The sequence below is a fragment of the Choristoneura fumiferana genome, chromosome 24 (assembly GCF_025370935.1).
Source record: "Choristoneura fumiferana chromosome 24, NRCan_CFum_1, whole genome shotgun sequence".
NCBI classification, from domain to species: domain Eukaryota; kingdom Metazoa; phylum Arthropoda; class Insecta; order Lepidoptera; family Tortricidae; genus Choristoneura; species Choristoneura fumiferana.
In genome coordinates this window covers 8,176,729-8,190,567 of record NC_133495.1, presented here as the reverse complement: position 1 = coordinate 8,190,567, position 13,839 = coordinate 8,176,729, and the positions used below count along the sequence as shown (strand labels likewise).

The following is a 13,839-nucleotide window of genomic DNA, read 5'->3' as shown; positions in this document are numbered from 1 at the left end:
ACTTTCGGTGCATTCAATTAAAGTATGGAAATACAAACACTGTTTTGTAACAGTGAATCTATTTTTAGACTTATGGTTACTTTTCTATGTTTATATTAGAATACTCTATGAGATGCTTAATTATACTTTGATAATTAGTTCAGGAATGAGTTTAGACACTTCAGCTATTCATTTACTTAGGCACTAGTATCTCTTAATTAGTTATGTCTTATCTATTAGATATATGGAATGTCTAATTTGACATAATTTTATTTTGGTATAATTACTAATCTCATAGTGACTTTCACTTATTTTTAATGAGCTATCTACTTAGTCTAATTTTCTAGTTCTACCAGCATTTGGCGTTACCGGAGTAAAGCAGAAAGTAAGTACGATTTCTATACTTTACGCCCAGAACACAAGCGTTAATAATAATCTAACTAGCTTATAACTAGATACCCTTGGTATTCAAGATAACCTTTGTATTAGGTTTTTGGACTCGTCTATGACTAGTTTTGTCTCAATTCATATATTTTAAATGAACAATAAACTGTTTCAACTATCAATCCTTAATCAATTATGTTTAAATCGAGATCGAATGAAAAGTACGTAAATTTCCAGATAGACTGTTGCCTGGTATGTGTCAACGTAAGCTATCGACCGTAGTCAGGATTTCTACATCCGTTCACTCAATGTAAGTAGGTACGACAACTAAAACAGCTAGTATGTATTTATAACACGAAAGACTTTTGTATTTTAATTGATAAGATGGTCCAAAACCCTCTACGATTTTATCTCTAACTTATTACTAGACATAATTGATGAGATCTTAATCAAAAGTATGAATATGATGTTTGATATTAATTTTATCAAAAACAAGCTTATTTTTAGCTGGCAATCGTAATTCAAATCGAAATTAGATTGATATTGTGTTAAATATTATTCAGTAAGTTATCTGGCATTTAATTGTCCACTTAGCTATGAGATCGTGTATATCAATTCCGCTTATTCATTATAGGAAGACAGCTAATATGTTATTGTATTTACTCTTAACAAAATGATCAAACCGTATTTTTGGTTTTAAATGAAGTCAACTTACTAATTTTATAAAGTTATTCGTAGTCAAGTTCTTATGAACTAAGTTTTGTATAATGAAGTTTTGACGTAAGTACTTGAATAAATTTATGTTTTTTTATTTTATATTTCCTTAAAATCTAGTTTATGCCTTAAAACTATGTGTGTGCGAGTTTAAGCTTTCCCTAGCTCTGTCTTGAAGTTTAGCAATTTGAGGAAAACCCTCATGGTGAACTAATTGTGTGGTGAGTTAAAATAGTAACTTTTCCCGGTGTAAGGAAACGCTACTCTAGCTAAGCCCTATGAACTTCCTACCTATATAGCCCTAATAAATCCTACAGTTGTCTTAAGCTTGCCTGAGGCCCTACTCTCTGTCTGTGATTAGCAAAACTGGGAATTAATCCCACATGTACATTTAGTGTAATGTAGAAATTCACGGTGCAATGAATTTCTTCTAATCTCCTATCAACAATGATGGTGTGTAACCTAAGCCCTTCGGTCCCTAAATGGTGCTGAGCTCCCAACTTCCCGAAGGAAAGTCCCTATGACGGGGAGCCCGCGGAACAGGAATACCTAACGTGTGTATAAATACGTAAATAAATAGGGGACAGGAATTCTGAGTTTCTTAAGTACAACCAAGCGTCAACAAGACACGCATTCACTTCGACGAGCGCTACTTAGTCGTTACAAAAGACAACAGAATCCACTGGTGGCTGGTACGACAGTTATTTTGTCGCTGAGCCGCCACAGCTTCAGGAAGTGGAAGCCTATATCATCTACTGTTGTCACCGTTAGGTATTCAGACGATATAAAACGGACTTAAAGCTCAACCAAGGTACGTTATGGAGGAACCAAAGTCATTTCCATTTAAGTTGGGAAAAACACAGAAAAGTTATGGGTTAGTACAAAATATACGTAGGCTGAAATGAAACGCTATAAAACGATCACTCCACACTACAAGAAACAAATAAGGGACTTCACCGCACAAGACCGCAAAGTCCCTCACATAAAGATTTTCCGAATGAAAATCAGCACTAAAATATTTCACAAATAATAAAAAACCAGAGAGTTAATCATTATTCCGATTAATGATTCAAGACCCGACACTTTACTTCCTGAAGAAATACTCACATTTCTTGTAAATTAAAATTAATTCAAATTAAATAAAATCAAAACCCAATTAAATTAATGAAATAAAATTACCCGATACTATTGACTCTAATTTGTTAACAAAATGGCGCACAGAAACTAAACCCCCCGACTAGCAAAATAACGATGTTGACTCTTACGAAATCTAAATCCATCTGGCCTACGCCCTTTTTGTGTCACCTCTATTTATAGCTTCTCTCCCGGGACCTCTGGTATTTTCGCGCCAAGCGACCAAACGACGCCAAGCTTACCAAAGTCGACAACGTTGACATTGCCAGCTCTCGCTTTTTCTTCTGCCAAATCCTTATCTCAAAATAGCCAAATTTTAACCGTAGAATTTATTTTTGAACTAAAATTTCCTATTTATCTTGACACTATCCTAGCTTAACTATTCTAGTAAATACGTTTCATTTTTATATTGTGCTACAACAATAATTTTCAATAAATATTTATATGTATTTGTCAAATACTTCAATTTTACCTCAACGTTTTAATTTTCTTAACCTATCTAACAATAATCTTACTTCTAATGATAATTTTCTACTTATTACTCCCTACACTCTTTGAATATAAATAGCCAATTACATACTTCTATTGTTCGTTATAAAATAGCTAATTTGCCTACAATTATTAACTGGTATCCCAATTCGCGCCGTTATTCATAGTTTCCTTGTCGAAATACGCCACTCAAAATTGCTTATAATTTCGCCACGTTCCTACTTTAAGTCAGTGCGACAGAGTACTTGTAATTTCGTCTTAACTAAATGTGTAATTACTCTGCTAATACTACTCCGTTTTGAATGAAAACTTAAATTTATAATAGATAATGAACCAATAATCTATACTATGATTACGTAATGCTTGCATTTTCGGTTTTCTTAACTTATTTAGCTAATTTCGACAAATTGCCGTTTCCATGATGCTTTCGTTGATATTTCTTTAAATTAACCTAATTATTAACATCAAATGTATCTAAGATCTACTCTAGACTAATACTAATGATTCTATTACTATATCAAGTCTATTTTTGATGAATTTGTGACCATATTTCTTGTTTTTAGATAAAATTTACATTTCCATTACCAAAAGCGACCTCTATAATTCCCACGTGAAACTAACTAAATAGCTCCCAGGTTAATCTGCCGCTAAACCCAGTTCGGCATTAGTTCACTAATTTTCCATGACGCCTACCATTAATTCCTTTAATTGACCATAGATGGCGTTCTTTTACATTAATTATCATACCCGAACAACACAATTCTAATCTCCAATTAAATTTAACATTTACTCATTAAATTGACTGCTAAATTATCCTGCTTTAATTACATCGACATTCTAATCTCAATTACTCTTATTTAACTGTCTTTGTCGACATGTTTTTGTTTCGAGTTTCCATCAAACCTCCATAGATGGCCCCACTAACAATTTTCTACTATTTATTCCCAGTGACGGTCGTGTGACACATCCGAACCGTTACAGTACATTGTCTTAAGAGCGATACATTATTATTATTATTACTACATTGTGATTACGAACGACAGTCTTCGACTGATGGCTTTAATGGCTCGATGCTCGTAACTCCAGTACCACCCGTGCGACATAGGGCAGAAGTACCGGTTTTGGCCAGTTGACATTTGCAGTCATTTATAAAAAGTTATAGTGATTAAAATAATAAATATGTTTAGTGGGTTTTCAAAAGTTTATACTTTAACGAATAAAGTTTATAATGATTTATTACTATAAATTTATTTCAAACGTATCATCATCATCATCATCAGGCCTACGCGTCTGTTCTAGACGAATTTTGGCGTGGCGCCTGTGCACAACGTCTTTGGTGTCTGACCAGACCGATGCGAGAGCGACATGTTCTCCCACAGGCCAGACAAGGGAAGTCTGCGGATGTTGGTGCAGAACCGCCTTGGTGACGTTTCTGTCTCTTGTCAGCAAGAGCCTTGAGCCAGGCTTGCGACCTTCCAATACACGTCCGCGCCAATCTGTGCGTGTCTCCGCCAACTTTTCCCAGTCAAGGTGGTCAATTTTGAAGGCGGCCATGTCTCGCTTAGCGCAGTCCTTACAGTGACCACAAACGGTACTTCTGCCCTACATAAGTGGTGTAGTTGATAGGACACTTGGCGTATATAGCCTGGAGATGCAGGTTCACATCCCGCACGTGGGACACGAAAGCCTTTTTTTTAATCTTAGATTTAATAGTATCGTCAATGATACTGCAATGCTACGTAGCCAACAATGGCTAATGCCGTGTAACCTACAAAAGGTACGAATTTGAGATTTCGCGGCTAGTACTTAAACACTCCAGAGCCAACACCGTTCTACATATCGATCCACGCCAAACGTCGTGCTATTTGTCAGCCATTCGGAATCCTATCAATTCCTATTCCAGTATACCAAATACCCATGATCAATAAACGAAGGTCAGAGTACAAGGAAAACATAACAACCAGAGATCAGTTCAGAGGTCCCCGCGTCGGCCAATTGACGTTTGACACCATACAAATTCATGCAAACGAATTAATGGGGCAAATTGGAAGTAATGTGCGACGAAGAACCAAGGTCTCTGATTGGCTGGCTACGGTGATGATGCCCGAACAGGTCACAACAATTGACATTATGAATATGTTTGGAAAATGTTTTTGTACTGTTTAATAGCGTGTAAATATTGAGTCCGTACCGTGCCTGGTTTTAAAATAGGAAGGACCAATCTCTTCTGGGTGTCGTAAAAGGCGACTAAGGGCCTACGCTAGCTGCCGCGGTTTGCACGGAGCGGGTGGACGCCTGTTGAAAAGTAGTATGAGCAGCGCTAACTGTGCGTGTCGCGTGCGACGGTATTTTACTTGCATCAGCGCCCGCAGGCGTGCGCCCGCTCAGTGTACCCGCGCCAGCTAGCGTAGACCCTAAGGAACCCGAAAACCTGATGTAAGAGTGGGCAGCAGCGCTCTCTATTGCCAGCTTTGAACTTTAGACAGAAAGTGTGGAAGGCAAGGGGACAACACCACACTTTTTCCAAGAAAGTCGTCATGAAGTTCACTACTAATCGTCAACGAACCACTACGGCCACTCTGTCAACAAGAGTTAGCGACTTAGAAGAAATTATGAAGCTTGACTTGCTATCATTAAATAACATTCAATAACAGCCATTTGTTGGACATAGGCCTCCCCCATAGACTTCCATTTGCTTCGGTTAGAAGCGGCTTGCATCCACCGTGGAGCTGCGACTTTAACCAGGTCTTCCGTCTATCTCGTTAGTGGACGTCCTAGTCTTACGCTGCGCTTGCCGATCCGTGGTCTCCATTCGAGAACTTTTCGGCCCTAATAGCCATCCGTTCTTCGGAATAGTAGACGTCCTACGGCTGAGATGATGATGATGATGAGCAGTCATTTAAGAAAGAAAGAAGACATTTATTCACTCTTACAAAAGACACACAAATACAACAAAATTTACATAAGTAATTACACACTCATAAAGCGCAAGGCAAGGAGTCAAGGAGGCAAGGAGTCAGCGTCTGTGACTTTTTTTTTTTTATTCGACTGGATGGAAAACGAGCAAGTGGGTCTCCTGATGGTAAGAGATCACCACCGCCCATAGACAACTGCAACACCTGGGTATTGCAGATGCGTTGCCAACCTAGAGGCCAAAGAAGGAATACCTCAAGTGCCAGTTATTTCACCGGCTGTCTTACTCTCCACGCCGAAACACAACAGTGCAAGCACTGCTGCTTCACGGCAGGATTAGCGAGCAAGATGGTGGTAGCAATCCGGGCGGACCTTGCACAAGGTCCTACCACCTGCAACTGCTCTGCTGCTGCTGTCTGTGACTCAAATAAAATAATACCTACCCTAAAAGTATCTTGAATAATTTCCTTTCATTTTCTTCTAGTTGCCGACAAAACCGCAGTGAAAGCTTTCTGGGTGGCCCTCATAGTGAACCTGGTGCGTGAATTCTGCGGCTGCATAGCAGTTCTGGTGTATGCCAGCCACATCTTCAGGGAAGCCGGGAAAGATGAGAACACCAGCATCGCCCTGTCGCCTAATAAGCAGTCGATCTTGCTGGCTGCGGTTCAGATCGTGGGATCGTTCCTGGCCTGTCAGCTGGTCGACCGAGTGGGGAGAAAGGTGAGCCAAGTTTTAGTTGTTTGAGATTGGAGATCAGTGGCGACAGTGTCGGACTAAATGTGGAGCAAAAGGGCCGCCAAGGCCTTCAAATGTCCACAAGTCTCTTGATCAAGCCCCGGACAAGGCTAAACATATGCTTAATAGTTATAACAGCATATATGCTAGCTGGCGTGGGTGCACTGCGCGGGCGCACACGGGCGAGTACAGAGGGGCTACTACGAAACTCGCAAATCGAAGTTCGTATCGCACCGTCCCTTTCACTGGCGTATTAAATGACATAAGCGTCAGCGGGACGGCAACATACGAAGTTCGAGTTTTGCACTTCGTGGTATGGTATAGGGCAGTTAGCGCTACTCTACTATTTTACGATAGGCGTCCACCCGCCCCGTGCAAACCACGTCAGCTAGCGCTGGCCCTAAAGCGTTAACCACACTTAAGACGGCAGCGGTTCGGGGTTGGGTCGGGTCGGGAGGAGGACCTATTTACGTGGCTGTATTATGAGCAATAGCACACCGAACGGGCGCTGGGCGGGCGGTGCGTGGGCGCTAACCGGCCCGCCTGCCGTCCTGTGTACGCTTAACAATTACTTTGCTCCTCCGCGACATACGGATCAGTCCATTGACTGAAACTACCTAGTAGGTAATAAACTTTTCATCACACTTGCTCGTAAATAGTGTCGAAACATGCAGGCTACCTTGGTTGCAACCCCCCAAATAAAACCCTCGACCTTAATGTGCTTGTCATGAAACCCGTAGTCGGTAAATGAGTCATTGCGCGTACAAATTTTCTTGTCATGAAGCCCAAGGTCGGTAAATGAGTCATTGCCCGTACTAATGGTGCTGCGCCGTGCCCGTGCGCGCGCTGCTGCAGGACCACATGCACACGCACGTCAGCCGCGTGCTGCGGGAGGGGGGGGGGGGAGATCGGCGCTACCAAGAGCGCAGCCTAAGGTATCGGAAATATTTGGAAGAATAATATATTTTTTTTCTTTAAGAAATATAAAACTTTACTCGCAAATGTGATGAAAAACATTGTATGTCGCACGGGCGGTACTAGAATTACGAACATGGACTCATTAAAGCCCTCAGTCTTCGACTTCGGGCTTCTAATAGACTCTCGTTCGTAATTCCTTATTAAACGCCCTTGAGACGCAATGTAATAGCCAAATAAAAAAAAACTTTCTTTTTCTTTTCATACCTACAAAATTAACTTCATTTGACCTGTCGAATGTTTCCTTAAAGTTAACAGAAGTCAAAAATAACACGGTCGCGAGAAATCCACGCTTTCGTATCGAGTACTTAATGATCGATCAAATTTAATATTGTATATTTACATCACCCTACCTGAGCGTGGCCGACTCACGCTTGGCCGGTTTTTTGGCAGTGAGGTGACCTAGTTTCTAGACTTAAAATCAATCATTCTTTAAGTATGTACCTAGATCATGTTTGGAGACGAATCATCAATAATATGTCAATATAGGTCACGAAGCTTTAATATCCTAAAACTAGGCCACGTAAGATTTGGCAATGCATTACTGATTCATTGCTTCTGTTATTATTCTACTCATATTTCTATCAAAACAATACTATCGCTAGCACGATGCTACCTACCTACTAACCGACATAATATCGTTCGCATTTCCTACCAATATTTTGAAAAAAAATCTCGTATCTCAAATCAATAATAATAATAATAAGCCTCATTTAAACCTTAATAACAAAGCAATACAATACGACAACAGAATTGACCCTTCAAAGAATAGGTATTCATAAAGATCACTCAGAACATTATCGATTTTGATTAATTGATTTGATTTTGACATAGGTAACCTACGAGCTTTTTAAAAATAGTGACGATAATCTATTAGAGGTACCTAATATATATTGTACACCGTGTTTTACATGATTTACATAAACTTTTGACGGATTTGACAGTTCGTTGATAGAAGGTAGGTACAGTCCAGTTCATAATCTTGTGAGCAAAAATTTGATCAAAAATATCTAGGCATGCTTCTACGCCGTTAATAATAGAGTCGTTCAGATATTTTTGATAAAATTTTTGCTCACAAGTTTATGATCTCGACTGCACCTACCTAGAAGTAAATATTTTGGCCAAATAAAAATATATAAGAAAAGTCTATTATTTAAAGTCAAATTAAAAAATTCACGAACTTCACCAGAGACCTTGTATGGTCGACCAAGAAAGTGCTTTACCAATTACACATTCAGTGCCAAGAACCCGCTAGGGGAGTTCTCTGTTCGTAGGCAGTTTTCGCTACAAAGCGGAAAAATGCTGCTACGCGCTACGAGCGTAGCCGAGTAGTGATTGCGGCAGCGAATGTTCCTACCTCAGAAATAAAACAATAAGACTAATTGTCAAATTGACTTTGACGTTTTAAGCGCTACAAATGATTAAACCTTAGGGCGGTAAACCAATTTCTTGGTCGACATACCTGACACATAAGAGCGACATTAAAAATCTCACTTGATAGGGTTCCGTACCCCGAAAGGAAAAAACGGGACCCTTATAGGATAACTTTGCAAGACCAAGACCCTTTTTTAACCCCCGACGCAAAAAGTGTGGCCTGTGGCACCGTAGCTCATAAACGGGTGGACCGATTTGAATGTGGTTTCTTTTAATTTGAAATCAGGGTTTCTAGCGATGGTTCATGACATGTTTCATCATCACAAAAACGCGTGAAGGTATCAAGCTGATATTAATGAATGAGCCGCCACGAGCACATTAGTATTCCTAATTGGGCCAATCAACTTTTTTACCCACACTAATCTGTCCGCGACATTTCTCAAACAATTGCAGATTTTTGTAAGTGTAGGTACATGTTTTTTCTGTAACTTAATAGATGGTGTACATGAATACAGGCCATCCTACGTAAGTTCAACCTATTAAACCGTGAAGTATCCTATTGGAAGTACGATTTTTTGGTAACGCCAGTGACAATTTTGGTAACGCAGTAGACGCCCAAAGTGTCGGTAAAATAGTTGATTGGCCCAATTAACCTGCCTGCTGCTGATGATGATGATTAACCTGTCTTTGCGTTTCCACCAGAGTTGTGCGAGGATTAGATGTTTTTCATGACCAATAGAAACACATTGCACATCTCCGGTGGAAACGCGGCCTTAGAGAGCTCCTGTACCGCGCTATCGCTTGACGCTAGCCGCACGTGCATCACCAATCGATCAATCGACTTGTGCTATCAAAGGTTAATTACTCGTTATGACATACAAACATTCAGTCCCAGTAAATCCCAGTCGCTCAGACGTATTTCTTTATCATATCATCAACATAAGTACGTTTAAAGTACCTACAGTCGAGTGCAAAAATAAGTATCTATTCGAACCACTCAAAAATATGTTACTAGCTTCATTGCGTCGGAATAAGAATCTGAGGTACTTAATTTTGAAACTTTGAGTAAGTTCATATTTTTACACTTGACTGTACTTACCTATTGTTACGGAGCTCCGGTTCTGTTTCCGTTAAGTCGGAGCTTCGGTTTGGTATTACACATCCGTTTCGGTTCCGGTTCCGTTACTTTTGAAACAGAAGTTATATCGGATGTCAATGCTTAGCGCGGCGGCCAAACTTGAACGGCGTACATCAAAAAGAAACAGCTTTATCCCAGTCATTCGCTCATCTCGCCCCGCTTGTCACATGCTCCAGCTATCACTCACCCACCTATCAATCAGGCAGGCTCTGATTCCGTTTGTGGTTCCGATAAACTAAATTGAAAACATCTGGTTCCGCTTTAGGCTCCGATAAAACCACATCCATTACATATCCCTGCTATATACACGGCTGAGATACACTTAATGAATGACCTAAGGAGATGTTTTGCTAAGACAAGATTTTTTGAGCTAGTCGCTATTTAATGATCGCTATGTTGTCGCTATGTTAACCCACGACGCAAAAAGAGGGGTGTCAGAAATTTGACGTCTGTCTGCCTATGGCATCCTAGCTCTCAAACGGATGGACCGATTTCGATGCGGTTTTTTTTTTACTTGAAAGAGACTATGTGGGTAGAGACCGAAGGCGGGCGGAGTTTTTTTTTTTTTTTTCACCTATAAAATTTCTTCCCCAGCCTCTCCTAGCCGTAACCAGCATGTTAGCTGGCTTCAGCATGTGTCTCCTCGGAGTGTGGTTCTACCTGCAAAGCATCGGGGTCTACATGCCCGGCTGGGTGCCTATAGTCGCTCTCTGTGTGAGCATATTCGCGGACGCATCGGGGCTCCAACCGCTGCCTTTTGTCATCATGACAGAGATGTTCAACTTCCAGGCAAGTTTCTTAAGGCTTATTTAGCACAGGTACCTCTAACCCGAGGGTTAAGATGCTAACTACACCTAAATTGAAAATACTAAAGCAGTTTTTTAACAAACGAAAAAAAATTGTCATACCAACACGATCCGATAAAATCGGTTTGAAAAAAAAATTGACATAAGTAGCTAAGCTATGATAGCTTTATTTTTTTCGAACCGATTTAATCAAATCGTTTAGGTATGAATTTTGTAGGTAGGTGAATCGTGTAGGTATGATTTTTTTTTAAGTAAGTAATATCTTCTTTTAAGTAGTCCTAGGGGGCAAGCCACACAGAAGAGACGTGGGTCGGGGGCGCACGGGAACACGGGGCGAGGGCGTCTTCCGTCGTCTCTTCTGTGTAGCTTGCTTCTAAAGCCGGGGATACACTAGGGGACAAATGTCTAACGACACGTGTCAGCGACATGTCCAGCGAAATCGGTCGATTTCGCCTGACATATCTGGCGACACCCGATGCGCGACCTGGCGTCCAGCAAGGTCGCGCCACTTCACCCGACGTCGCTGGCTACACGCGTCGCAGGACATTTGTCCCCTAGTGCATCCCTGGCTTAAGACTTTATTCTCGTAACTAAATGACGTGTCTGTATCCAAGCCGCTGGCGAGGGTTGATATAAATGTCGAACGTAAAATAGGTATTATCTTTATTATAAACAAGCACATTATACAAGAGAATGAAGTCATAAATACCATCTGTAGCATGAGAAATAACAAACTATTTTTTTTTCACAGCTCCGAGGCACAGTAGCTACTCTAATAATGGCGATATCCCTCGGCACAGACTTCGCGCTCCTCAAACTCTTCACCCCTTTAACGGGCTGGATAGGCTACCACTCCACCTTCTGGGTGTTCAGTGTCATATGCCTATCAAACGTGTTCTACCTAATATTGTGCGTGCCAGAAACTAAGATGCGAAAACTCGAAGATATCTACGCGGATTTGCAAGGGAAGAAGAGGAAAAAAGAGGAGAATGTGGTGGAGAGTAATCATGTCTGAGTTTCTGATCTCAAATGCCACTTTATCCAAGCAAAACAGTGTTCTTAGTGAAACAAGATTGACTTTGTTTTGATCGTCCCGTACGCAATAGTTGCTGCCAGGCAGCCATCGGTTCATACGCATTTTTATACAGACCAGAGGGCCTACTCCGAAGTTCGAAAATCGAAGTTTGTATCGTACCGTCCCTCTCGCTCTCGTATTAAATATTATAAGTGTCAGAGGACTTCAATTTTCGTATTTCGTAGTAGGCACATACTAAAGACAGGGTAGGCAATGTACTTACTATTGAGGAAACTGAATTGTGCACCGAAAGGAGACCTTTTCATAATCAATTTCGCTATGATTTCTTTGGTAGATGTTTGGAATGTCAATACGGCATCTGTAGCACGAAGGTTCCACGGGTACGCGACTCGTTTCTTTGACTGAAGGTACCTAATGTAGGTGGTATCCCGTTTTGGCGTCTGCATCTGCACTGATCTGACAACGTTGTGTGTTCGGACCTGAAGCTATATAAATATACAACGAAGTGCAAAATTCGAACTTCGTATCTTACCGTTCCGCTGGCGCTTATATTATTTAGTACGAGAGGGAGAGGGACGGTACTATACGAACTTTGATTTTGGAATTTCGTAGTAGCCCCTCTTAGGCCTATTGTCTAACACAGTTGGAAACACGATCGTTTTCACCACTTCTCTCTGTCACACGGCATAAGACGAGGATGGAAAGCAATGTTGAATGCGATCGCGAACGCCAGCGCGTTAACAATACGGCCTCTGCGCGTCGCATACCGTGCTTTGTCTGTGACGAGCGTCTCCTAAGAGTCAAGTTCACACCGAGACGCGACACTGCATTTTTTGTTGACAAAATACGTCAAATAACTCCATGTTGACGTATTCACTCCATGAAAAAAAATACAACCTTTTTTGAAGTCGGTTTAAAATGAGGGTTTTTCGACAGGTGAAATATCGCTAGATGGCGTTACCATCGCGAGGTCCATTTGACGTTTCAGTCTTGCTTTCGATTGGCTATGCTTATCCAATCACAAGCGTGTCAGAAATGTCAAACGGACCTCACCAATATACTAAACGCCATCTAGCGATTTTCTGACTGTCGAAACACCCTCATTGCAAAGTCTCGTTACGTCTCGGTATGAACTGAGCCTTATTCATACAGAGAATATTTTTACACGTGCTCAAATAAATGATCCTAGTATGGGACGGTTTAGTGGGTGCAAACCTTTATTTCTTCACGAATGTGATTATAATGAGAAAAAAAGTTAGGTTTGCGTTTATAACAGTCACGATAATTATTGGAACATTACCTACTACAATAGGGTTTTTTTTAAAGTAAATGGCGTCTTCTTTTAACACCCTCTTTACCGTGACTTTGTACAAAAGAACGCTTAAATCGTTGCCATAAATGTAACTGAATGCCATGTTATGTCTGCATAGTGAACACTATACTCAAGCACTTTCCGTAGTATGCTATGCTCTCCAGAGCTCGTTGCGTGACTCTGGGCCTCTCCGACAGGCCAACAGTCAAGGACCACGTCTTAGTACCATAGTCATAGGACATTTTATACTTTTTAAACTAATAGTTCCAATGTACAGTCAACTCGATTCCTGGGCCACCATGGAACTTCATCAAAGTAAACGTCCATTTCAAACAACGCTTATCGAATGACGTTAATGTCATTATGACAAAGTTCCGTAGTGGCCTAGTAATTAAATAACTTAACTTTACCTACTAGTTGTTATTTTAATTTAAACATAGTGTCTAAGTAGCCAATGTAAGAAATTCGTGTTTTCTTGATATTTTATAAAAGTTTTCTTTTTCACTGCGCTTACTAAAATATTGAGAAATGTGATTATAATACAATATAAGTATTTCAATTTGTACATATATTTTTCATATGTCGGTTTAAGACAACTTTCACGTAGTCTGACAATAAACATTATTATTAATTGTGCTTTTGTTTTTATTTCAACGAAAACTTTCCAAGTGGGAATTTGCAAAATATAACATTTCTACTTAAATTATCTATATAGATACCTAGTTCTACCACAGAATAAGCAATAGTATAATGTAATAAAAAATTACGACTGAATGTGTTCGAGTATGTGTGTGTATGTGTGTTTTATGTTTCCCACGAGCAAACCCGCGGGTAAAAGCATAGTAGCAAA

The 13,839-nt window shown here is 40.4% G+C and overlaps 1 protein-coding gene across 1 annotated transcript in view; it reads left to right on the top strand.

Moving 5' to 3' along the window:
• The window catches only part of LOC141442015 (facilitated trehalose transporter Tret1-like), a 48,896-nt gene extending 35,273 nt beyond the window's left edge, over positions 1-13,623 (top strand). Inside the window, exons 6-8 of the mRNA XM_074106929.1 lie at positions 6,098-6,333; positions 10,430-10,624; positions 11,393-13,623. Coding sequence (XP_073963030.1) covers positions 6,098-6,333; positions 10,430-10,624; positions 11,393-11,656 — 695 coding nt within the window. The 3' untranslated portion in view covers positions 11,657-13,623. The remainder of the gene's footprint in view (positions 1-6,097; positions 6,334-10,429; positions 10,625-11,392) is intronic.
• Positions 13,624-13,839: the final 216 nt, after the last annotated feature.